Source organism: Pseudophryne corroboree, chromosome 7 (assembly GCF_028390025.1).
Source record: "Pseudophryne corroboree isolate aPseCor3 chromosome 7, aPseCor3.hap2, whole genome shotgun sequence".
Lineage (NCBI taxonomy): Eukaryota > Metazoa > Chordata > Amphibia > Anura > Myobatrachidae > Pseudophryne > Pseudophryne corroboree.
In genome coordinates this window covers 441,716,451-441,744,315 of record NC_086450.1, presented here as the reverse complement: position 1 = coordinate 441,744,315, position 27,865 = coordinate 441,716,451, and the positions used below count along the sequence as shown (strand labels likewise).

The 27,865-nt window shown below is 46.7% G+C and overlaps 1 protein-coding gene across 1 annotated transcript in view; it reads right to left on the bottom strand.

Moving 5' to 3' along the window:
• Window positions 1-476: 476 nt before the first annotated feature.
• The window catches only part of LOC134945558 (NADPH oxidase organizer 1-like), a 30,680-nt gene continuing 3,291 nt past the window's right edge, over window positions 477-27,865 (bottom strand). Inside the window, exons 2-8 of the mRNA XM_063934921.1 lie at window positions 26,940-27,020; window positions 26,672-26,747; window positions 11,437-11,617; window positions 9,607-9,797; window positions 4,835-4,948; window positions 3,576-3,693; window positions 477-2,736 (exon numbers count right to left, since the gene is read on the bottom strand). Of these exons, the coding sequence (XP_063790991.1) occupies window positions 2,226-2,736; window positions 3,576-3,693; window positions 4,835-4,948; window positions 9,607-9,797; window positions 11,437-11,617; window positions 26,672-26,747; window positions 26,940-27,020 (1,272 nt within the window). The 3' untranslated portion in view covers window positions 477-2,225. The remainder of the gene's footprint in view (window positions 2,737-3,575; window positions 3,694-4,834; window positions 4,949-9,606; window positions 9,798-11,436; window positions 11,618-26,671; window positions 26,748-26,939; window positions 27,021-27,865) is intronic.

Here is a 27,865-nt window from a genome sequence, read left to right as displayed (position 1 = left end):
CCATAACAATGCACATAAGACGGTGCATCTACGTGTGTCTGAAAATCCACCTCCCAGCCACCAACCAGGAACTGACTTGGTGGGGTCCCGTGCCCTGGACTTGAACCTTGGTGTTAGGGACCCACCAGATGAAGTCACCCGGTCGGTGGCTGGCGGCCAAAAAATATGCTATGCACCTCAATTTTGCTCTATGTTAGATTGCAGAATTTATTATAATTATTCTGATTAGCAGTGCTTAGTACTTTAGAGCAGGGGTGGCCAAACAGTCGATCGCGGACATGCGATCAGTCAATCGCGATCCGCCGCCCATCTACACGAGCCGAGGAGAGCGCAGTGCGCGCCTCTCCTGCCTGCTGCCCTGCCCCTCAGTCTGGTCTCTGGCAGTGACGGCGGAGTGTATAGCTCAAATCAGGTGCCGGTTCATTAGCCAATCAGAGCTCGCGGACTGGTGTCTGATTTAAGATATACAAGCAGCCGTCACTGCCGGAGACCAGACTGGGAGGCAGGGCAGCAGGCAGGAGAGGTGCGCGCTGCGCTCTCCACACAGCAGCAAAACGGTAAGCAGCACTATGGGGGCATATTTGGCAGTGTGGGCACATGCCACAGTGGGGGCATATCTGTATCTGGCACTGTGGGGTCATATGTGGCACTGTGGGGGCATATCTAGCACTGTGGGCACATGGCACTGTGGGGTCATATCTGTATCTGGCACTGTGGGGTCATATGTGGCACTGTGGGGGCATATCTAGCACTGTGGGCACATGGCACTGTGGGGTCATATCTGATTCTGGCACTGTGGGGTCATATCTAGCACTGTGGGGTCATATCTGATTCCGGCACTGTGGGGTCATATGTGGCACTGTGGGGGAATATCTGGCACTGTGGGGGCATATCTGGCACTGTGGGCACATGACACTGTGGGGGCATATCTGTATCTGGCATTGTGGGGGCATATCTAGCACTGTTTGCCCATGGCACTGTGGGGGCATAACTGTATCTGGCACTGTGGGGGTATATCTGGCACTGTGGGGGCATATCTGGCACTGTGGGGTCATAACTGGCACTGTGGGGCATATGTGTATCTGGCACTGTGGGGGCATATGTGTTTAAGGTTTTTACCTGTGGGGGCCAATGTGTTATTTCATGCGAGACAGTCATTACACTCTGTGCAGCAAGGCTACGTCCCTTTTTTTGTTATACCACGCCCACTTTTTTGTTATGCCATGCCCCCTTTTTTTGGGCGCGCGCTATTATCCCACCTAGGTAGATCACAAAAGCTTTGTAGCTTTCAAAGTAGATCACCGACTCCAAAAGTCTGGCCACCCCTGCTTTAGAGTGTGCATCTGCATTTTCTTTTTTTCCTGTGTGGCACTAAAAGGCTCAGCATGATAGCACTTCTCATTATTAATGGAATTAGGGTGTGCAGTCCAAGGTCCCCCTCATAAGACATAGGAGCGCCCAATAGATTTCCAATACACTTCTGTATTGCGTTTCAATTGCAGCTGCGCCTGTGTGTATACACACCATGGAACACATGTGTCCTATATGAGCTTTTAGGGATTTTCATGCATATGCAGTAGCAAAAAAATAGCTTAACTCTTTGAACATCAGCATTACGTGAGATTCATAATCAGGCCTTGTCTCACCTAACATTTTTGGTAGATAAAATTCTACTACAACTAATAGCGTTACCACTATGTACAAACATTTCAGGCAAACTTTGCCAAAATAACTAATGACTTACAGATGGAGTGTGGTGCCCTATAAATACAGGATGTACTCAGCTCCACATGATGCCCTGCAAATACAGGATAAACTGAGACCAGGTATTGACCGTTTTGGTGGTGTCGATAAGCCTATGTAGAAATATATTAGGCTTGATCCCAGGAACTAACTCCTGAGTTGTTTATATTCGAGAGGAGAGGTGGGATTTTTATTATAGGATAACAGAATTATTTTGTCTGTTGTCAATCCCCGTGTCTATGCGGTGTGGGAACCTCACCTCTCTGTCAGGGTGTAAAAGAAAAAAACCCAGAACCATTAAGTTCAGTGTACGAGAATAGTCCACACCTAATAACCACCTGATCCTCCATCCTGTGAGTACTCTTCATTAATTTTGGGGCATCAGAGGAGAATGAAATGTTTCACATCATCTGAGTCAGTTCTCTGCAGGACAGAAGATGGAACAGCGCCAATCTCATCTTTCCATCCCAATAGTTTATGACCTACAGAGGTGAAAAGGGGTCTAATGTCCCAACACCCGCTAGAGATCTTTGCACTTTCTTCTTGGTGACTGTGCTGCACTTCCGTAAGATCTCATCAGGGTTGGGTCTCGGAGGAACTTTGGGCATATCGGACAAAGATGTCTTTGCTGATAGTGGTGGGCTGGAGTTGGCCAATGAAGAGCTCTCACTGTAGGTGGAGTTTAAGCCACTGCTGCTTCCTGTTGTGCTGTCTATGTCTGAATACCGGTCAGACCTGGCTTCAGAGCAGAGTGATGCAGCCCCCAGTGACTGGGACCTCTCTCTGTTCCCTGAGAGGTTTCCCTTCTTTCTCTGGTCATTTAAGGATTGTCTGTGATGTAGAAAAGAATAAGCATCTCTATAGCATTTCCCTTCATGCAGACTGGGGGTAGACACATGTTGTTTCCTGTTGAGGATATTCTGGATCTTCTCACACAGGTTTGTATATGGTTTCAGGTAGAGAGATGGGATGTAACCAGTCGTTCTGTTGTAGCTGTGGCAAAAACAAAAGCAGACAAACATTGGAGGCAATTCGATATGATATACCCAATTTTATAGCACTTCTTATTTTTGTGACTCCTATCCTTCCTAACTAACGTCCACACCGCCATTGTGTGCAACCATGCTCTGCATATGGGGCTTCCTCTTCTGGGTGAAGTACGGTTACATCACTGGGATGACGTTGCAGGATTTTGTTATTACAGGAGGAATTGGTGAAGCACTTTGTACACTGTCCTGCAATCAGGGAACCCGAAAATGGCAACCTCACTAAGCCAGCAGGCTGGCTATGGGTGTTAGTGTTCTCCAAAGAGTGCTATCACCATTCGCAGCCAGCTCTTTATAATAATGCACTTCAGATTTAAGGTCCCACCATGCAGCTGCACTGACAGTAAGTCTTTATGTAGAACATTTGAACATTGTACGAAAAACAAAAGTTAGCTGTATAGACCCAAGACATTCATATCCCCCAACCCTCAACACATAAGTGATCTTCACCATTATTTCAGCTCTACCCCCATAGAGTTACAATAACACGTCGAAGAGTCTCTCCATGGCCCCAAATTTCTATTAATATATCAGGGTATCACTGCAGAAATCATGTTACAGAATGGTTGGAAATCGATGACTAGTTGTTATTTGCATGGACAGGGAAGGGCACTTAGGTGACCACTAACCCAACAAAAATAAATGTATTTGCCATATAATAACGGTTTCAGGAAAATCAATTTATCTCTAGTGTGCAACAAATCTTCCAAACCTCCCACGTAACTCTCCAACAAGGCCACCTACTCCTGGGAGCAGCGAGTTGTGTCAGGCCCAACAGGTCCTCACCTGATCAGCCACCATCCACAGTCCGATTTCTTCAACACTTCCACCACAACCCCGATGGTGACAGAAATTTCATCAATGTTCTGCGATTCGTAGCTTTTAATTACTACGCACAATGTACCTGGTAGAAGTGACACTGAGTCAGTACAACTACTGAGGCCAGAACTGTCATTATAGAGCATTTGGTGGAATGTCTGTACTTGCATCACTGGAGAAAGGGAAGTGGAGGCGACAGGGGCCTACATCTTAGCAGTGAGAGGGATTGCCTTCCCGGGTAACAGAAACTGTGGTGGAAATACCATGAGGGGTAACGTCACGCCCAAAGCCCCTGACCCCCAACCTCTTCTGAGTGGCACATGCGCAGTGGCAGAAGTGACCACTCATTCTCCGGAGGGGTATCCTCTCTGCTCTTTTCAGAACACATCAGCGGGCACTAGAGGCTAAAGCAACATTACCAAGCTCCTAAGGGGCACGGTGATGCATTGTTCCATCCATGAATGTAACCATAGCAGAACACCCAGGTAGATACACACATAGAAACAGTGTATCTAACCAACTATAGCAGCTAGGCAGGGTGGGTTCCATTAAGGAAAATACCCCTCATGGCCTAATTGAGTTAAATAAGTAAGGTATGGAAATATTGTTCCTCTCCTTTATTAGTAATGGATTCCCATCATTCTTATTAAGCATAGGACATTTCATAGGAAGCAACAGTTGGCCTGAATTAGCTGGGCATACGCTCCACTGGTGACTGGGTTTTCGGTCTCCAAAAATGTGACTTCTATTCAGGGGCACTTTAAGAGAGGAGGAGGCCCGTGTGCTGCCCCCTCCTCTCTGCAGAAGCTCTGTAGAGTCTGAACACTAGAGGGCTCAGACTCTACTGCGCATGCACAGATCTCCGGGAAAATGGCGCGGTGGCCATTTTCCCAGAGATTTCTCTACTGCGCATGCGCATAACTCCGTGAAAATGGCCGCAGCTCCTGTCATTTTTCAAATCCATTATGATTGGCTGGTGCGTTATCACTTTTCACTTATCACTGCTTCATTACTTCTTTATCCCTTCTCCAGGCTTAATACATCTGCCCCAATGTCACAGTGTAACTACACGCCTGAACACAGACCGCAGCAGATAAAAGTACAAAGCAACATTGTACAGACAACAGGACACTGAGTGGCTCATGTAATGTCTCTGATACATTAGGTGACAAGTTAATTGTAATTCCGCTGTACATATACATATAAAGTCTCAGCAGAGTTCATACCCTCGTCTTGGCATTCCTCATCACTGCCACGCTCCTCAGTACTCCTGTGATCCTGCAGGTACGGAGCCGGAAACCAGGCCAACTGTTGCTCGTGGTTCTCCACCAGCCACCAGCCTGCCGTACAGGTACGGGGGAGAGAAACACACACAGTGCAATGATTATACAACTACAGAACTTGCTGGAGTTTGGCAGAAATAAATGTTTACCTGTCACGTACACAAACGGAAGGAGCCGTTTGGAGCAATAATATTTCCAAGGAACCAGGGATGAGATTGCAACATATTTTGTAATACAGGGGAGTGGAAATGGTGCCTTATCATATCTCAAGGATTATTAGTCTTTATATCCTTATATAACCATTTTTGTGTTACATTTCCTTCTTGACTTAGGTCTAACAAGCTCGGTGAAGTGATAAAGTGGAAGGTGATAAAGGACCAGCCAATCAGATCCTAACTCATTTTTCAAACCCAGCCTGTGACAAGGCAGTTAGGATCTGATTGGCTGGCCCTTTACCACCTTCCACTTTATCACTTCACCAAGCTTAATAAATCTGCCCCTCTGTGCCTAGGCACCCTGGGGTGCCGCGGGTTGGTGGTCCAGGACAAAATCTAATTATTTATGGTCAAAATGATGGGCAAAACCAGTGCTGGTGGCTGCCAGGCATGTAGACAATCAGAACCACACCTGTACACATCACATAACTGACTTACTTCAAATTGTTTTCCAAATTTCTCAATAGAAAACTTTTATCCTAGGGGTGCCGTGAAAAAAATGCTGATAGCCTAGGGTGCCGGGATTCAAGAAAGTTTGGGAACCGCTGGTATATTCATTTCATAGCAGACTTTTATAAGAACATTAATCCTGGTGCTACTGTATATAAAAAAATGTAACTAAGTTTTCAGATTCCTTAATATTTATTAAATGGTATCCGGATGATACATCGACAATGTATAGGTCGACAGGCATTAGATCGACACTATATGGTGGACATGCATTAGGTAGACAGGTACTAAAGGTCGGCAGGTAAAAAAAGGTCGACACGGAAATGGTCGACACCTGTTTTAAATGATTGACACCCTTTTTTTCAACATCTGCTTTGTTTACTATCCACGTGAACATCTATTGGGAATAGTAACCTGTGGCGAGTGAAGTGGAGCAAACCACCAAGCCCCCGAAACGTGGCGAGGGTAGAAGTTTGTAATGATGGTGATCAGATAGGAGGAAAGATACTACATTTGGGACAGAAAAACAAAACAGGTGTCGACCATTTGTGTGTCAACCATTTACATGTCAGCATTTTCAACCCGTCGACCTTAAGGACTGTTGGCCTTTCATCTGTTGACCTTTTGTGTATGTCGACCATATAGTGTCGACCTATACATTGTCGTTCTATTAATCCACACCCTTATGAAATAACCCCCTTTGTGATATTACTGGGACCTCTTGAGAATACAGCCATGGGGATATTATCTGTGGGCCTGATTCAGAGATGTATGTAATGCCGATATTCACGCAGAAACATGTTTGATCGTCAGGACTATGGGGGGTAATTCCGAGTTGATCGCAGCAGGAAGTTTGTTAGCAGTTGGGCAAAACCATGTGCACTGCAGGGGGGCAGATATAACATGTGCAGAGAGAGATAGATTTGGGTGTGGTGAGTTCAATCTGCAATCCAATTTGCAGTGTAAAAATAAAGCAGCCAGTATTTACCCTGCACAGAAACAATATAACCCACCAAAATCTAACTCTCTCTGTACATGTTATATCTGCCCCCCCTGCAGTGCACATGGTTTTGCCCAACTGCTAACAAAGTTCCTGCTGCGATCATCTCAGAATTACCCCCCATAGTCCTGACGATCTCATGCAGTACAATTAACAAAGTACCCCGTACATCACCAGAGTATGCAAATTCACCCAAACTCGCCCAGCCTTTTGTACCAGTCAGTCAGCTGGTGTGCTAACCCGGCAGCGTGTGATGCCACTCAGCAGAGCCGTAACTAGACTTTTTGGTGCCCTGTGCCAAAGAGAAAATTTGCCCCCCCCCCCCCCCCCCCATTTTTCCAATAGAGACACAGGGTGCATGCCTTGTGGCAGTGGCGGATTTAGCGGGGGGCGATTAGGGCGAACGCCCTCCCTACACATACCGGCACCGGGATGGAGGCCGGGCCCCGCCGCGGTGTTGGGAACGAGGTGGAGAGCAGTGCAGCGCGGCGGGGGAAGGGGAGAGAGAGAGAGCGTCCTCACACGCATACAGCGGCTGAGCGGCCTCTGTTCTGACCACGCCCCCTCCTTCCTGTACGCGCGTCAGGACGCTCTCTCTCCCCGTCCCGCGCCGCGCTGCCCGCTCTCCACCTCGTTCCCAATGCCGCGGCGGCACCCGGCCTCCATCCGACTCCTCATGCTGCTGGCTGCAGCAGGTGTCACTGTCTGCCAGCCATGTCTCCTACCCTCCAAACTTTAAGTAAGTGTGTGTGTGCCCCCTCTGTGTTCCATGTCTCCCCCCTCTGCTCCTAGCTAAAGTGCCTGTGTTCCATGTCTCCCCCCTCTTCTCCTAACTAAAGTGTATGTGTCCCTGCATTATTTTGGCTCATTCAGTGTACTGTAATGTGAATTTCGGCTCATACATTGTGCTATAATGTGAATTTTGGCTCATTCTGCGTGCTATAATGTGAATTTCGGCTCATTCAGTGTGCTATAACGTGAATTTTGGCTCATTCTGCGTGCTATAACGTGAATTTTGGCTCATTCAGTGTGCTATGATGTGCATTTCGGCTCATTCAGTGTGCTATGATGTGCATTTCGGCTCATTCTGCGTGCTATAATGTGAATTTCGGCTCATTCAGTGTGCTATAACGTGAATTTTGGCTCATTCTGCGTGCTATAATGTGAATTTCGGCTCATTCAGTGTGCTATAACGTGAATTTTGGCTCATTCTGCGTGCTATAATGTGAATTTCGGCTCATTCAGTGTGCTATAACGTGAATTTTGGCTCATTCTGCATGCTATAACGTGAATTTTGGCTCATTCAGTGTGCTATAATGTGCATTTCGGCTCATTCTGCGTGCTATGATGTGCATTTCGGCTCATTCAGTGTGCTATGATGTGCATTTCGGCTCATTCAGTGTGCTATGATGTGAATTTCGGCTCATTCTGCGTGCTATAACGTGAATTTTGGCTCATTCTACATGCTATAACGTGAATTTTGGCTCATTCAGCGTGCTATAATGTGAATTTCGGCTCATACAGTGTGCTATAATGTGAATTTTGAATCATACTGTGTGCTACAATGTGAATTTCGGCTCATTCAGTGTGCTATAATGTGAATTTTGGATCATACTGTGTGCTACAATGTGAATTTCAGCTCATACAGTGTGCTGTAATGTGAATTTCGGCTCATTCTGTGTGCTGTAGAAACAGAATTTGTCGGCAGATAAGAACCACTTGGCCCATCTAGTCTGCCCCCTTTTTTTTTTTTTACATTATTTTTTATCTCTAACCTTATCTGATCCTTATTTCTTTGTAAGGAGATCCTTATGTCTATCCCATGCATGTTTAAATTGCCCTACTGTCTTGGCCTCTACCACCCCTGATGGAAGGAATGGCGATTCGCCAGTCTGTATCACCAGTGCGCAGGGTTCTCTCCACTAACTGGCAACATTTTATTAGTAATGGCAACAATAGGAAATTTAGAAGCAAACGTGAAGGGCATTACTAAGTGGGAGGGGCTATGATTAGGGGGAGGAGTCATAATTCTTAAACCGCCCCCCCCTAAAAGTTAAGTCTAGATCCGCCACTGCCTTGTGGAGAAGGGACATGACAATATTGATCCCAGAGAAAGCCTCTGCTATGATGTCTCTTCCCACATTTTATATATAATATGTTAAATTATATGTAAATAACACACACACATTTCTAGACCAGTGCAAGAAAATGGATTAGAGCACAAATCCTCTTTATACCACATTCATGCACTTACACTAACTTATTCAGTTACAATACCCTTTATTAAATAACAAATTTCAATATACTGCCATGCCCAGGATTCAAACATATAACCTGAAGCTATTGGTACTTTGTAAAAACATAATCAGTATTGCAGTTGAGCAGATCTATGTAGTGTGCAGCCACACATCCAATCTCTTGCAGCCACACACTACATCAGGCCTGGCCAACCTGTGGCTCTCCAGATGTTGTGAAACTACACATCCCAGCATGCCCTGCCACAGTTTTAGCATTCCCTAATAGCAAAACTGTGGCAAGGCATGATGGGACTTGTAGTTTTACAACAGCTGGAGAGCCACAGGTTGGCCAGGCCTGCACTACATAGAGCCGCAATGCTGATCATTTTTTTCACAAAGTACAAGGTGAGCTTCAAATAGTTAGAATTCTGTAGCTTAGAAGTATCTATCTTTTTATGTAAGGGCAGATAGCTCAATGAGTAGATTGTCTGACTGCAATGCCACAGGCAATGGGTTCAAATCCTGGGTATATCAGCGCCTCGAAATGTAATGAAGGGCAGTGTGACTGAACAAAAAATAAATCTCAAGTTGATTTTATGAATGATGTATAGGTATTAGCGACAGAAGGGGTCAGGGAATGAGACAGGGCGGTCAGGAGATGCTGGGCTTCAAAAAGGGGGGAAGCTGCAAGTGAAAGTACCTAAAACAGATAACTGACAAGTGCCGCCAACAGCGCCCCCTATCCTGCAGCGCTATGTGCGGTGCCCCTTCCGCCCACACCTAGTTACGGCCCTGCCTCACAGTGTCACTTACCAGTGCTTTCCTTTATCAGAACGTCCAGGAGCTCGTGACGCTTCACCCTAAACGTCCTGTTCCTCAGATCAACTGTTTCATAGTCTGCCATACAGAGGTAACTGTGTGAGATCATAGGTAGGGATATATCAGGGAGATAAGCTGGGGCAATGCGGCTTTCCTCTTTCTTCTCAGATGGCACGATGAAAAGACTGGAGGCGAAGGTACAGAACACAGACTTAATCTGATGACTTCACCAGGAAAAGCAAACACTAAGCAGATACATTGTTAGGAAACAACAGCAATGGGCAAGAAAGGGAATTTGCAGTAAAATATCCCCCAAAAAAGGTTTCTGCATCACTTTAGTATCACCCGAGATGGGTGGTCTTCAGTATGCCGGCGGTCGGGCTCCCTGCGACCAGCATACCGGCGCCGGGAGCCCGACAGCCGGCATACCGACACTTATTCTCCCTCGTGGGGGTCCACGACCCCCCTGGAGGGAGGATAAAATAGTGTGGCGCGCGTAGCGTGCCACCGTGCCCGTAGCGTGGCGAGCGCAGCAAGCCCGCAAGGGGCTCATTTGCGCTCGCCACACTGTCGGTAAGCCGGCGGCCGGCCTCCCGGCGCCGGTATGCTGGTCGCCGGGAGGCCGGCCGCCGGCAGATCGTAGTGAATCCCCTGAGATTTTTGCTGTGTTCCCTCTGCACAGAAGTCCCCATAGGCTACAATATGGCAGTTATGTATCATGCTCCGGGAAACATGACCCAGATCGTTGAGGGTCCCTCTCCAGCCCACAGAATGGGACGGAGAGGGATCCAAAGTATCACTCTGTGATAGTGGCCTTTAGTGCATGCAAAGCCCGATGGCTGCGCATTACTTCGGTCGTCTCAGAAACCTGGAACTGAAGACCTCGCCAGGACAGCTGGATATCGCAGAGCTGTCCCGGCAAGATTTAAATGCAGGATTCTGGTGGAATTAAATGTCGGCAAGTTTGCAATGATCTACGCTTAATAAATGCGTTCATTAATACATCTCACCCAATGGGTGGTCAATGGCACCAGTCAAGTATTTTTGATTGTAGAGATGCTTAGAAATTTCAAGCCAAGAATTCAAACTAAATTTCATCAGTTCAATGACCGCGAACATGTTCTAGATTTACAGTATGTACGAAACACTTGGAGAAATGATGATATTCACGTTGGTGTACCAACTGAACAACACAGGTTTGGAAAAGGATATACAGCAGGTTCTAGCATCCCCGTTTGGGAATAACCCAGAAGATCTGGTGGTGCCGCAACACTTCCTCTAACCAGCGGTGCAAGTATGCGGGTACACTCGGGTATGGAGTACCCTTAAGAATTTGGCAGCGGATACGCAGTACCACCTGCCACACACTTTGCTATTACCACAATTATAATGTGCCACAAAGCAACAAGACCATGGTGCTTGGCAGCATGACGGCTCCTCCCACTTTGTTAGAGTTACTGGGTGTGTGACAGTGGCTGTATTTTTCTGTTATAGAAGGCATTACTATATATTGTTATTAAATTGGGGGCATTACTATATATTTCTATTATACTGGAGGTATCACTATATATTTCTATTATACTGGAGGCATTACTATATATTTTTAGCCTTGCCTCCAGGTTCCCAAAAAAAGGGGCTGTGTCATGTGGCCACGCTGCTAGTGTCATGTAGCCACTCCCACTAGCAGCATGTGGCCACGCCCCATCACAACACATGACCACGCCCATTTGTCGGCACTCAGTACCACTAAGAAAATATTTCTTCTTGCACCACTGCCTCTAACGCAACAATTATTTAGGATGAGAGGCCTGGTCAGAACATCACCTGTCTTCTGCGATCGGTGGGTTGAGGTCGTGGTTTTGCAGAGTGAAAAACTGCACCACTAAATCACACTGCGAGATATTGGCATCCAGCTTCAGCAATGTTTGTGAATAGGTCTCCAGCTTCCTAAGTGTTTCTAGTGACTTCCTGGTGTTCTTTTTCTTTACAAGTGTTCTAGGAGCAGCTGGAAATAAAAATAAAAAAAGTTGATACTCGATGGAAAAGAATCAGGCTTCTCAAGCAGGGCTAATGCAGTGGTTCCCAAACCGGGTGCCAGATCACAGGGTGCTTGGTGGTCCAAGACCAAGTTACATTTTTTATGGTTAATGTGACAGGCAAAACCAGTGCTCGTGACTGCCAACCATAATATGCACATAAGCGCAACCCTGTCCACACCCTAAGAATGACAGGTACAGTAAGCACAATTTACTTAATTTAATGACTTAATATCTCAATTAAAAAATTTGGCCTAAGGGTGCCGTGAAAAAATGCTGATACTCTTCTACTGTAGGGCAAGTGGCTCACTGTGGAAACTACTGATGGAAAACAGTGACATCTAGTGGTGGTGTTTGATCATTGCAACTACACTTTTAAACCATTATCCGAACTCCATAAAATTGTATAAATACATGCCAAATCAGTGTATCCCAGTGGTTCCCAAACTTTTTTAGATCACGGCGCCCGTGAATAGCAGAATTTTTTCACGGCACCCCTAGGCCACAAGTTTCTTACTGAGAAATTTTTCTTAATTAAGTAAATTGTGTTATATGTCATCCTTAGGTTCAGTTATGTGGTGAGGGACAGGATTTGCTTCTGTTTGTCCACATGTTCTATGTTTGGAAGCCACAAACACTGCTTTTTCATTGACCACAAATAATGTGAATTGTTTCTGGACCACCAATCCAAGGCACCCCTGCAAGTGTCCTGAGGCACCCCAGGGAGCCACGGCACACAGTTTGAGAACTCCTGGTGTATACATTAGAAATGGCAAATCTAAGATAGCTATACTCCTCGGTAAGAACTGTTACATGTGGCTAAAAGAAAATAGACTACTGACTAATATGTGGGCAGTACGGATGGTGTAATGGTTAGCATTACTGCCTTACAGCACTGAGGTCATGGGTTTAATTCCCACTGTGTGGAGTTTGTATATTCTCCCCACGTTTGCATGGGTTTCCTCCAGGTACTCCGGTTTCCACCAACAATCCAAAAATATACCGGTAGGATAATTGGCTCCAAACAAAATTAACCGTAGTGTGAATGTGTCTGCGTGTACATGTGGTAGGGAATATAGATTGTAAGCTCCACTGGGGCAGGGACTGATGTGAATGGCAAAATATTCTCTGTAAACGCTGCGGAATATGTGTGCGCTATATAAATAACTGATAATAATTATTTGTTTGTTATTACACTGAGCTAATTGCTATGATTCAGCTCACTAGTCTCAGCTGTCTCTTAGAGCAGTGGTGTGTGAGCTGTTTTAGTCTGGGAAACAAGAGGCCTGTGTGCTATTGTTCTGTGGTAACACAAAACAGGCTGTTACTAAGAGGATTTAGTTCCAGACAATAACGTACCCCACCTCCCCATAAAAAAACAACAGATTTTGGGGCCCCATTCGTGGTCTGCCCCCCACCTATACCTACTATAATATACATTTTGTGTACTGAGTGATACACCATACGGGAATATCAGATAGTGCTCCTGTTCCATGAATCTTTGGAATAAAAAAAAAGCATATTTTTTCTAGTCTCCTAAGGTCACATCATGTACGGGTGTGGTACAAACTGCCGACATTCTGAATGTCAACACTTGAAGGATGACATGGGGGTAAATTTACTAAGGTGGGAGATTTTTAGAACTGGTGATGTTGCCCATAGCAACCAATCAGATTATATCTATTATCTGCTAGAAGCAGCTAGATAAATGGTAAGTAGAATCTGATTGGTTGCCATGGGCAACATCACCAGTTCTAAAAATCTCCCACTTTAGTAAATTTACCCCATGGTCTGAATTTCAACATTCAGAATATCGACATAGGAGGTGTGTCGATATGTAACACACGTCAACATTTGCAATGTTGACATGATCATAATGTTTACATGGCCATATGTGGATACTAAATGTCAATAGTCGGCATGTCGACATGGTATTTTCTAGGTATTTGAGCCCTGACTCTTGCCTTACCCTAACCGCAGCCTGACCCTTACATGAACTGTCGACACTGTGCCTGATGACACTCCCAATGTTGCTATTATGACAATGTTATCATTATGTTCATGTCAGCATTTTTTCACTGTCAACATTTTGACCGTGCTGACATTCAGGTGTCGACATTACCAATGAGGACATAAGGACTGCATACCGTATGTACATAAACATACAGCATTTACATAACACAAGAGAACTCAAACCAACGCAGCTTGTTCTTTGATGATCATATATTGATTTCTAGGCTTTTTTCTTCTTCTTGTGAACCCATTCCGCTCTACCTTCCATACAGTATTTTGTCAGCAGGCTCTTACATAGAGTAAATCATATAAATGGTCATACTGGGCAAAACGCAGGCCCGCCAACCATCCTCCTCCTACTGTACATCTTACTTGGCGCTGCTATTGGGGAGTTGCGCTATAGTTCCAATGCAACTCCTTTTGCAACCATGCACCTGTACGTGCATGCAAAGGCAATTGGTAAAATAAGAATTTACTTACCGATAATTCTATTTCTCGTAGTCCGTAGTGGATGCTGGGGACTCCGTAAGGACCAAGGGGAATAGCGTCTCCGCAGGAGACTGGGCACAAAAGTAAAGCTTTAGAACTACCTGGTGTGCACTGGCTCCTCCCCCTATGACCCTCCTCCAAGCCTCAGTTAGGATACTGTGCCCGGACGAGCGTACACAATAAGGAAGGATTTTGAATCCCGGGTAAGACTCATACCAGCCACACCAATCACACCATATAACTTGTGATCTAAACCCAGTTAACAGCATGATAACAGAGGAGCCTCTAGAAAAGATGGCTCACTACAGCAATAACCCGATTTTTTGGTAACAATAACTATGTACCAGTATTGCAGACAATCCGCACTTGGGATGGGCGCCCAGCATCCACTACGGACTACGAGAAATAGAATTATCGGTAAGTAAATTCTTATTTTCTCTAACGTCCTAAGTGGATGCTGGGGACTCCGTAAGGACCATGGGGATTATACCAAAGCTCCCAAACGGGCGGGAGAGTGCGGATGACTCTGCAGCACCAATGAGAGAACTCCCGGTCCTCCTCAGCCAGGGTATCAAATTTGTAGAATTTTACAAACGTATTTGCTCCTGACCAAGTAGCTGCTCGGCAAAGTTGTAAAGCCGAGACCCCTCGGGCAGCCGCCCAAGATGAGCCCACCTTCCTTGTGGAATGGGCTTTTACAGATTTTGGCTGTGGCAGGCCTGCCACAGAATGTGCAAGCTGAATTGTACTACAAATCCAACGAGCAATAGTCTGCTCAGAAGCAGGAGCACCCAGCTTGTTGGGTGCATACAGAATAAACAACGAGTCAGATTTTCTGACTCCAGCCGTCCTGGAAACCTATATTTCCAGGGCTCTGACAACGTCTAGCAACTTGGAGTCCTCCAAGTCCCTAGTAGCCGCAGGCACCACAATAGGTTGATTCAGGTGAAACGCTGAAAACCACCTTAGGGAGAAACTGAGGACAAGTCCTCAATTCCGCCCTGTCCGAATGGAAAATCAGATGAGGGCTTTTACAGGATAAAACCGCCAATTCTGACACGCACCTGGCCCAGGCCAGGGCCAACAGCATGACCACTTTCCATGTGAGATATTTTAACTCCACATATTTAAGTGGTTCAAACCAATGTGACTTTTGGAACCCAAAAACTACATTTAGATCCCGAGGTGCCACTGGAGGCACAAAAGGAGGCTGTATATACAGTACCCCTTTCACAAACGTCTGAACTTCAGGGACTGAAGCTAGTTCTTTTTGGAAGAAAATTGACAGGGCCGAAATTTGAACCTTAATGGACACCCATTTCAGGCCCATAGACACTCCTGTTTGCAGGAAATGTAGGAATCGACCTAGTTGAAAATTCCTCCGTCGGGGCCTTACTGGCCTCGCACCACGCAACATATTTCCGCCAAATGCGGTGATAATGTTTTGCGGTTATATCTTTCCTGGCTTTGATCAGGATAGGGATGACTTCATCCGTAATGTCTTTTTCCTTCAGGATCCGGCGTTCAACCGCCCTGCCGTTAAACGCAGCCGCGGTAAGTCTTGGAACAGACAGGGTCCCTGCTGGAGCAGGTCCCTTCTTAGAGGTAGAGGCCACGGATCCTCCGTGAGCATCTCTTGAAGTTCCGGTTACCAAGTCCTTCTTGGCCAATCTGGAGCCACGAATATAGTGCTTACTCCTCTCCATCTTATAATTCTCAGTACCTTGGTTATGAGAGGCAGAGGAGGGAACACATACACTGACTGGTACACCCACTGTGTTACCAGAGCGTCTACAGCTATTGCCTGAGGGTCCCTTGACCTGGCGCAATATTTGTCGAGTTTTATAAACACGTGGAAGACTTCTGGGTGAAGTCCCCACTCTCCCGGGTGGAGGTCGTGTCTGCTGAGGAAGTCTGCTTCCCAGTTGTACACTCCCGGAATGAATACTGCTGACAGTGCTATCACATGATTTTCCGCCCAGCGAATAATCCTTGCAGCTTCTGCCATTGCCCTTCTGCTTCTTGTGTCACCCTGTCTGTTTACGTGGGTGACTGCCGTGATGTTGTCCGAATGGATCAACTCCGGGTGACCTTGAAGCAGAGGTCCTGCTGAGCTTAGAGCATTGTAAATGGCCCTTAGCTTCAGGATATTTATGTGAAGTGATGTCTCCAGGCTTGACCATAAGCTCTGGAAATTCCTTCCCTGTGTGACTGCTCCCCAGCCTCGCAGGCTGGCATCCGTGGTCACCAGGACCCAGTCCTGAATGTGCGGCCCTCTAGAAGATGAGCACTCTGCAACCACCACAGGAGAGACACCCTTGTGCTTGGTGACAGGGTTATCCGCTGATGCATCTGAAGATGCGACCCAGACCATTTGTCCAGCAGGTCCCACTGGAAAGTTCTTGCGTGGAATCTGCCGCATGGGATTGCTTCATAGGAAGCCACCATTTTTTCCAGAACCATCTCATTGATGTACTGAGACTTGGCTCGGTTATAGGAGGTTCCCGACTAGCTCGGATAACTCCCTGACTTTCTCCTCCGGGAGAAACACCTTTTTCTGAACTGTGTCCAGGATCATCCCTAAGAACAGAAGACGAGTCGTCGGAATCAGCTGCGATTTTGGAATATTGAGAATCCAATCGTGCTGCCACAACACTACCTGAGATAGTGCTACACCGACCTCCAACTGTTCCCTGGATCTTACCCTTATCAGGGAATCGTCCAAGTAAGGGATAACTAAAATTCCCTTCCTTTGAAGGAGTATCATCATTTCGGCCATTACCTTGGTAAAGACCCGGGGTGCCGTGGACCATCCATACGGCAGCGTCTGAAACTGATAGTGACAGTTCTGTACCATAAACCTGAGGTACCCTTGGTGAGAAGGGTAAATTGGGACATAAAGGTAAGCATCCTTGATGTACCGAGACATCATGTAGTCCTCTTCTTCCAGGTTCGCAATCACTGCTCTGAGTGACTCAATCTTGAATTTGAACCTCTGTATGTAAGTGTTCAAAGATTTTAGATTTAGAATCGGTCTCACCGAGCCGTCCGGCTTCGGTACCACAACAGTGTGGAATAATACCCCGTTCCCTGTTGCAGGAGGGGTACCTTGATTATCACCTGCTGGGAATAAAGCTTGTGAATGGCTTCCAAAACTGTCTCCCTGTCAGAAGGAGACATCGGTAAAGCCGACTTTAGGAAACGGCGAGGGGGAGACGTCTCGAATTCCAATTTGTACCCCTGAGATATCACCTGAAGGATCCAGGGGTCTACTTGCGAGTGAGCCCACTTCGCGCTGAAATTCATTGAGACGGGCCCCCACCGTGCCTGATTCTGCTTGTAAAGCCCCAGCGTCATACTGAGGGCTTGGCAGAGGCGGGAGAGGGTTTCTGTTCCTGGGAACTGGCTGATTTCTGCAGCCTTTTTCCTCTCCCTCTGTCACGGGGCAGAAATGAGGAACCTTTTGCCCGCTTGCCCACGAAAAGACTGCGCCTGATAATACGGCGTCTTCTCATGTTGAGAGGCGACCTGGGGTACAAACGTGGATTTCCCAGCTGTTGCCGTGGCCACCAGGTCTGAAAGACCGACCCCAAATAACTCCTCCCCTTAATAAGGCAATACTTCCAAATGCCGTTTGGAATCCGCATCACCTGACCACTGTCGTGTCCATAACCCTCTACTGGTAGAAATGGACAACGCACTTAGACTTGATGCCAGTCGGCAAATATTCCGCTGTGCATCACGCATATATAGAAATGCATCTTTTAAATGCTCTATAGGCAATAATATACTGTCCCTATCTAGGGTATCAATATTTTCAGTCAGGGAATCCGACCACGCCAACCCAGCACTGCACATCCAGGCTGAGGCGATTGCTGGTCGCAGTATAACACCAGTATGTGTGTAAATACCTTTTAGGATGCCCTCCTGCTTTCTATCAGCAGGATCCTTAAGGGCGGCCATCTCAGGAGAGGGTAGAGCCCTTTTCTTACAAGCGTGTGAGCGCTTTATCCACCCTAGGGGGTGTTTCCCAACGCACCCTAACCTCTGGCGGGAAAGGATATAATGCCAATAACATTTTAGAAATTATCAGTTGTTATCGGGGGAAAACCACGCATCATCACACACCTCATTTAATTTCTCAGATTCAGGAAAACTACAGGTAGTTTTTCCTCACCGAACATAATACCCCTTTTTGGTGGTACTCGTATTATCAGAAATGTGTAAAACATTTTTCATTGCCTCAATCATGTAACGTGTGGCCCTACTGGAAGTCATATTTGTCTCTTCACCGTCGACACTGGAGTCAGTATCCGTGTCGGCGTCTATATCTGCCATCTGAGGTAACGGGCGCTTTAGAGCCCCTGACGGCCTATGAGACGTCTGGACAGGCACAAGCTGAGTAGCCGGCTGTCTCATGTCAACCACTGTCTTTTATACAGAGCTGACACTGTTACGTAATTCCTTCCAACAGTTCATCCGTCTCCACATCATTTTTCTCTTCATACATGTCGACACAAACGTACCGACATACAGCACACACACAGGGAATGCTCTGATAGAGGACAGGACCCCACTAGCCCTTTGGGGAGACAGAGGGAGAGTTTGCCAGCACACACCAGAGCGCTATATATATACAGGGATAACCTTATATAAGTGTTTTTCCCCTTATAGCTGCTGTATCTTTAATACTGCGCGTAATTAGTAGGGATGTGCACTTGAAATTTTTCGGGTTTTGTGTTTTGGTTTTGGGTTCGGTTCCGCGGCCGTGTTTTGGGTTCGACCGCGTTTTGGCAAAACCTCACCGAATTTTTTTTGTCGGATTCGGGTGTGTTTTGGATTCGGGTGTTTTTTTTCAAAAAACCCTAAAAAACAGCTTAAATCATAGAATTTGGGGGTCATTTTGAACCCAAAGTATTATTAACCTCAAAAACCATAATTTCCACTCATTTTCAGTCTATTCTGAATACCTCACACCTCACAATATTATTTTTAGTCCTAAAATTTGCACCGAGGTCGCTGGATGACTAAGCTAAGCGACCCTAGTGGCCGACACAAACACCTGGCCCATCTAGGAGTGGCACTGCAGTGTCACGCAGGATGGCCCTTCCAAAAAACACTCCCCAAACAGCACATGACGCAAAGAAGAAAAAAAGAGGCGCAATGAGGTAGCTGTGTGAGTAAGCTAAGCGACCCTAGTGGCCGACACAAACACCTTGCCCATCTAGGAGTGGCACTGCAGTGTCACGCAGGATGGCCCTTCCAAAAAACACTCCCCAAACAGCACATGACGCAAAGAAGAAAAAAAGAGGCGCAATGAGGTAGCTGTGTGAGTAAGCTAAGCGACCCTAGTGGCCGACACAAACACCTGGCCCATCTAGGAGTGGCACTGCAGTGTCACGCAGGATGGCCCTTCCAAAAAACACTCCCCAAACAGCACATGACGCAAAGAAGAAAAAAAGAGGCGCAATGAGGTAGCTGTGTGAGTAAGATAAGCGACCCTAGTGGCCGACACAAACACCTGGCCCATCTAGGAGTGGCACTGCAGTGTCACGCAGGATGGCCCTTCCAAAAAACACTCCCCAAACAGCACATGACGCAAAGAAGAAAAAAAGAGGCGCAATGAGGTAGCTGTGTGAGTAAGCTAAGCGACCCTAGTGGCCGACACAAACACCTGGCCCATCTAGGAGTGGCACTGCAGTGTCACGCAGGATGGCCCTTCCAAAAAACACTCCCCAAACAGCACATGACGCAAAGAAGAAAAAAAGAGGCGCAATGAGGTAGCTGTGTGAGTAAGATAAGCGACCCTAGTGGCCGACACAAACACCTGGCCCATCTAGGAGTGGCACTGCAGTGTCACGCAGGATGGCCCTTCCAAAAAACACTCCCCAAACAGCACATGACGCAAATAAAAATGAAAGAAAAAAGAGGTGCAAGATGGAATTGTCCTTGGGCCCTCCCACTCACCCTTATGTTGTATAAACAGGACATGCACACTTTAACCAACCCATCATTTCAGTGACAGGGTCTGCCACACGACTGTGACTGAAATGACGGGTTGGTTTGGACCCCCACCGAAAAAGAAGCAATTAATCTCTCCTTGCACAAACTGGCTCTACAGAGGCAAGATGTCCACCTCATCATCATCCTCCGATATATCACCGTGTACATCCCGCTCCTCACAGATTATCAATTCGTCCCCACTGGAATCCACCATCTCAGCTCCCTGTGTACTTTGTGGAGGCAATTGCTGCTGGTCAATGTCTCCACGGAGGAATTGATTATAATTCATTTTAATGAACATCATCTTCTCCACATTTTCTGGAAGTAACCTCGTACGCAGATTGCTGACAAGGTGAGCGGCGGCACTAAACACTCTTTCGGAGTACACACTTGTGGGAGGGCAACTTAGGTAGAATAAAGCCAGTTTGTGCAAGGGCCTCCAAATTGCCTCTTTTTCCTGCCAGTATAAGTACGGACTGTCTGACGTGCCTACTTGGATGCGGTCACTCATATAATCCTCCACCATTCTTTCAATGGTGAGAGAATCATATGCAGTGACAGTAGACGACATGTCCGTAATCGTTGTCAGGTCCTTCAGTCCGGACCAGATGTCAGCATCAGCAGTCGCTCCAGACTGCCCTGCATCACCGCCAGCGGGTGGGCTCGGAATTCTGAGCCTTTTCCTCGCACCCCCAGTTGCGGGAGAATGTGAAGGAGGAGATGTTGACAGGTCGCGTTCCGCTTGACTTGACAATTTTCTCACCAGCAGGTCTTTGAACCCCAGCAGACTTGTGTCTGCCGGAAAGAGAGATCCAAGGTAGGTTTTAAATCTAGGATCGAGCACGGTGGCCAAAATGTAGTGCTCTGATTTCAACAGATTGACCACCCGTGAATCCTTGTTAAGCGAATTAAGGGCTCCATCCACAAGTCCCACATGCCTAGCGGAATCGCTCCCTTTTAGCTCCTCCTTCAATGCCTCCAGCTTCTTCTGCAAAAGCCTGATGAGGGGAATGACCTGACTCAGGCTGGCAGTGTCTGAACTGACTTCACGTGTGGCAAGTTCAAAAGGTTGCAGAACCTTGCACAACGTTGAAATCATTCTCCACTGCGCTTGAGACAGGTACATTCCACCTCCTATATCGTGCTCAATTGTATAGGCTTGAATGGCCTTTTGCTGCTCCTCCAACCTCTGAAGCATATAGAGGGTTGAATTCCACCTCATTACCACTTCTTGCTTCAGATGATGGCAGGGCAGGTTCAGGCGTTTTTGGTGGTGCTCCAGTCTTCTGTACGTGGTGCCTGTACGCCGAAAGTGTCCCGCAATTCTTCTGGCCACCGACAGCATCTCTTGCACGCCCCTGTCGTTTTTTAAAAAATTCTGCACCACCAAATTCAAGGTATGTGCAAAACATGGGACGTGCTGGAATTTGCCCATATTTAATGCACACACAATATTGCTGGCGTTGTCCGATGCCACAAATCCACAGGAGAGTCCAATTGGGGTAAGCCATTCCGCGATGATCTTCCTCAGTTGCCGTAAGAGGTTTTCAGCTGTGTGCGTATTCTGGAAACCGGTGATACAAAGCGTAGCCTGCCTAGGAAAGAGTTGGCGTTTGCGAGATGCTGCTACTGGTGCCGCCGCTGCTGTTCTTGCGGCGGGAGTCCATACATCTACCCAGTGGGCTGTCACAGTCATATAGTCCTGACCCTGCCCTGCTCCACTTGTCCACATGTCCGTGGTTAAGTGGACATTGGGTACAACTGCATTTTTTAGGACACTGGTGAGTCTTTTTCTGACGTCCGTGTACATTCTCGGTATCGCCTGCCTAGAGAAGTGGAACCTAGATGGTATTTGGTAACGGGGGCACACTGCCTCAATAAATTGTCTAGTTCCCTGTGAACTAACGGCGGATACCGGACGCACGTCTAACACCAACATAGTTGTCAGGGCCTCAGTTATCCGCTTTGCAACAGGATGACTGCTGTGATATTTCATCTTCCTCGCAAAGGACTGTTGGACAGTCAATTGCTTGGTGGAAGTAGTAAAAGTGGGCTTACGACTTCCCCTCTGGGATGACCATCGACTCCCAGCAGCAACAACAGCAGCGCCAGCAGCAGTAGGCGTTACACGCAAGGATGCATCGGAGGAATCCCAGGCAGGAGAGGACTCGTCAGAATTGCCAGTGACATGGCATGCAGGACTATTGGCATTCCTGGGGAAGGAGGAAATTGACACTGAGGGAGTTGGTGGGGTGGTTTGCGTGAGCTTGGTTACAAGAGGAAGGGATTTACTGGTCAGTGGACTGCTTCCGCTGTCGCCCAAAGTTTTTGAACTTGTCACTGACTTATTATGAATGCGCTGCAGGTGACGTATAAGGGAGGATGTTCCGAGGTGGTTAACGTCCTTACCCCTACTTATTACAGCTTGACAAAGGCAACACACGGCTTGACAAATGTTGTCCGCATTTCTGGTGAAATACTTCCACACCGAAGAGCTGATTTTTTTGGTATTTTCACCAGGCATGTCAACGGCCCTATTCCTCCCACGGACAACAGGTGTCTCCCCGGGTGCCTGACTTAAACAAACCACCTCACCATCAGAATCCTCCTTGTCAATTTCCTCCCCAGCACCAGCAACACCCATATCCTCCTCATCCTGGTGTACTTCAACACTGACATCTTCAATCTGACTATCAGGAACTGGACTGCGGGTGCTCCTTCCAGCACTTGCAGGGGGCGTGCAAATGGTGGAAGGCGCATGCTCTTCACGTCCAGTGTTGGGAAGGTCAGGCATCGCAACCGACACAATTGGACTCTCCTTGTGGATTTGGGATTTCGAAGAACGCACAGTTCTTTGCGGTGCTTTTGCCAGCTTGAGTCTTTTCAATTTTCTAGCGAGAGGCTGAATGCTTCCATCCTCATGTGAAGCTGAACCACTAGCCATGAACATAGGCCAGGGCCTCAGCCGTTCCTTGCCACTCCGTGTGGTAAATGGCATATTGGCAAGTTTACGCTTCTCCTCCGACAATTTTATTTTAGATTTTGGAGTCCTTTTTTTACTGATATTTGGTGTTTTGGATTTTACATGCTCTGTACTATGACATTGGGCATCGGCCTTGGCAGACGACGTTGCTGGCATTTCATCGTCTCGGCCATGACTAGTGGCAGCAGCTTCAGCACGAGGTGGAAGTGGATCTTGATCTTTCCCTAATTTTGGAACCTCAACATTTTTGTTCTCCATATTTTAATAGGCACAACTAAAAGGCACCTCAGGTAAACAATGGAGATGGATGGATACTAGTATACTTATGGATGGACGAGCGACTGCCGACACAGAGGTAGCTACAGCCGTGGACTACCGTACTGTGTCTGCTGCTAATATAGACTGGATGATAATGAGATGAAATCAATATATATATATATAATATCACTAGTACTGCAGCCGGACAGGTATATATATTTATTATGTAATGACTGATGACGGACCTGCTGGACACTGTCAGCTCAGCAGCACCGCAGACTGCTACAGTAAGCTACTATAGTAGTATGTATAAAGAAGAAAGAAAAGAAAAAAAAAACACGGGTAGGTGGTATACAATTATGGATGGACGAGCGACTGCCGACACAGAGGTAGCTACAGCCGTGGACTACCGTACTGTGTCTGCTGCTAATATAGACTGGATGATAATGAGATGAAATCAATATATATATATATATATATATATATATATAATATCACTAGTACTGCAGCCGGACAGGTATATATATTTATTATGTAATGACTGATGACGGACCTGCTGGACACAGTCAGCTCAGCAGCACCGCAGACTGCTACAGTAAGCTACTACAGTAGTATGTATAAAGAAGAAAGAAAAAAAAAAAACCACGGGTAGGTGGTATACAATATTATATATATATTATATACAATTATATATATATATATATATATATATATATTAAACTGGTGGTGACTGGTGGTCAGGTCACTGGTCACACTATCAGCAACTTGCAAGTAGTACTCCTAAGCAGACAATCACAATATATATTATACTGGTGGTCAGTGTGGTCACAATGGCAGTGTGGCACTCTGGCAGCAAAAGTGTGCACTGTACGTTATATGTACTCCTGAGTCCTGCTCTCAGACTCTAACTGCTCCCCACTGTCAGTGTCTCCCCCACAAGTCAGATAATATACAGTCACACTATCTATCACTTCAGCAAGTAACTAGTACTCCTCCTAATGCTCCCCAAAATTACTACTGTGTCTCTCTCTACTGTCTCACTCTCTTCTCTATAAACGGAGAGGACGCCACGTCCTCTCCCTATGAATCTCAATGCACGTGTGAAAATGGCGGCGACGCGCGGCTCCTTATATAGAATCCGAGTCTCGCGATAGAATCCGAGCCTCGCGAGAATCCGACAGCGGGATGATGACGTTCGGGCGCGCTCGGGTTAACCGATCAAGGCGGGAAGATCCGAGTCGCTCGGCCCCGTGTAAAAAAACATGAAGTTCGGGCGGGTTCGGATTCCGAGGAACCGAACCCGCTCATCCCTAGTAATTAGTGCCCCCCTTCTCTTTTTTAACCCTTTCTGTAGTGTAGTGACTGCAGGGGAGAGCCAGGGAGCTTCCCTCCAACGGAGCTGTGAGGGAAAATGGCGCCAGTGTGCTGAGGAGATAGGCTCCGCCCCCTTCTCGGCGGCCTTATCTCCCATTTTTCTGTGTATTCTGGCAGGGGTTAAATTCATCCATATAGCCCAGGAGCTATATGTGATGCATTTTTTGCCATCCAAGGTGTTTTATTGCGTCTCAGGGCGCCCCCCCCCCCAGCGCCCTGCACCCTCAGTGACCGGAGTGTGAAGTGTGCTGAGAGCAATGGCGCACAGCTGCAGTGCTGTGCGCTACCTTGTTGAAGACAGGACGTCTTCTGCCGCCGATTTTCCGGACCTCTTCTGTCTTCTGGCTCTGTAAGGGGGCCGGCGGCGCGGCTCTGGGACCCATCCATGGCTGGGCCTGTGATCGTCCCTCTGGAGCTAATGTCCAGTAGCCTAAGAAGCCCAATCCACTCTGCACGCAGGTGAGTTCGCTTCTTCTCCCTTTAGTCCCTCGATGCAGTGAGCCTGTTGCCAGCAGGTCTCACTGAAAATAAAAAACCTAAAACTAAACTTTTCACTAAGCAGCTCAGGAGAGCCACCTAGTGTGCACCCTTCTCGTTCGGGCACAAAAATCTAACTGAGGCTTGGAGGAGGGTCATAGGGGGAGGAGCCAGTGCACACCAGGTAGTTCTAAAGCTTTACTTTTGTGCCCAGTCTCCTGCGGAGCCGCTATTCCCCATGGTCCTTACGGAGTCCCCAGCATCCACTTAGGACGTTAGAGAAATAAGTAATATTCTAGCACGTACATGATTCATTTTAGACAAGAATGACAAACAATTGTAGGAGAAAAAAAAGGAGAAAGTTTACGCTGATGATGGGAAAAGCATAAATGTAAAAAAATGTAGGGTAACCAAAACCTATGTGGAATTGTAGGTGGAACGGTCTCTCCTGCTCAGTAATATTTACACTGGAATGCTCACCGCCATACACCGTGCAGCTACTGGGAGTTTCGTTTCAGCCATTAAGCACTGACCTGATAAAGAAGAGCTTAGTCTAGGCCGTTGATTTTCAATAAACATTAACTTTTCTTCAGTCATTTAATGTGTCTTTGCATTTTATTTTATCTAACTTCCTTCCCAGACTACACAAGAATATTGTGTAATATGTTCATTTTATTGTGCCGCATCCTGTATTGATTTGGCTGCACCTCAATCGACACCAGGATATCTTGTAGTCATTTAGTAAATGATATTGTACATTATTCTACACTGGACATAAATGCAGTTACTTAGTAAAACACTGCTACATGCAGGGGATCTGGTTAATTTGCCGGTTGTCGGGATCCCTCCTGTCGGAATACCGACGCTGGTATCCCAACACCCGTCAGAATGTCGGCACCGGAAATCCTGACAGCCGGCATCCCGATATTAGTAAGTATAGTGCCTGGGTTAGTTTAGCTACTAACCAGGGAGAGTAGGGTTGGGCTGCGGGGTAGGGTTAGGTTTGGGCTGCGGGGAGGGGGGGGGGGGTAGCTAGGTATAGGTACCTCTGGGGATAGTTAGGGTCAGGCACTAAGGGGGAGGTTAGGGTTTGGCTGTGGGAAGCATGGGGTAGAGGAGAACAGCCCCAACTCACCCCTGTCGGCGTTGCAGTCTTCGAGGGGAGTTAGATTTGGGTGGGGTGTGTTCAAACTGAAATCTAAATTGCATTGTAAAAATAAAGCAGCCAGTATTTACCCTGCACAGAAACAAAATAACCCACCCAAATCTAACTCTCTCTGCACATGTAATTCAAGGAGCCATTCTCGGCCGACATCCCGCACCTCCGGCAAAGTCAGTCACTATTACATATACCCCAATGTCAGGATGGAATTAAATACAACCATAGAACATGATCCATGGCATCCCCATCTGTAAGTGTTCTCACCTCTCAGTTTGGGCAGAGTTCTTTCCGATTTATTCAAGGACCCGGCTTCCAATGGGAATTTCTTCTTTAGACCTGTCTGTGTACAGGAGACAAATCTTTACGTCAGTCTCAGGACAGATTGTTATCGAGGCTCATTGAGTCTGCAAAGCTAGTGCAGAACTAAGGGTCTGATTCAGGGATGGAAGCCTCACTGTAATCGCACGCCGATTTTATAGGATGGATTCAATGCTGGACCATCGTACGTGGACTTTCCGATAGACAATCTTACCTGTAACTTCTTAAACTCGCCAAAGGTTCTGTAGATAAGGACCTTGTTATGGTCAGACCACACGACCGAAAACATGTACATCTGGGAAACAAGACAGCATCAATGTAGGGATAACAGAGAAACACAAACCCCACATAAATACCTACTGTAGTTTTCACCAGTTAGTAAATTGACTGACATTCAGAATAAATAAGTACAATATTACTCCATTGCTAAAAGAAAATTGTTTTTTGATAAGGTTTAATAACCCCGGTGCAGGTATCATCCCAGGTGTATGGAACTATTAACTATGGGACAATTAAAATAGGGCTCTCAGGATTTTAAGAAAGGGGTATGGGTCATTACGTCGACCACACTTAGGTCGACAGTCATTAGGTCGACCACTACTAGGTCAACATGGAAAAAGGTCGACATGAGTTTTTTTGACTGTTTTTTGTGTTGTTTTCATCGTAAAGTTACCGGGAACCCCAATTAGTGCACTGTCATGCTTCTCAGCACAGGTTACCGTTCCCAATTGTAGTCCACATGGATCGTAAAGTATGAAAAAGTAAAAAAAAAAAAAAAAAAAAGACAAAAAAGTGAAAAACTCATGTCGACCGCTTCCCACATTGACCTATTGATCATGTCGACCTAATGCGTGTCGACCAATAGTGGTTGGCCTAATGACTGTCGACCTAATGACTGTATCCCTAAGAAAGAAACCATCCCAGTGTATGACATCAATTCTCGTTCTGTCATTTCTACTGCAGAACGATTACAGATCAATAACATATAATGATATAGGGGGGTCATTCCGATCCGATCACTCGCTGCAGTTTGTCGCATCGCAGCGATCGGGTCGGAACTGCACATGCACCGTTGCCGCAGTGCGCCGGCGCATGGCAGTCGTCGTTACCTAGCGATCGCCTCTGAGACAGAGGTGGTTG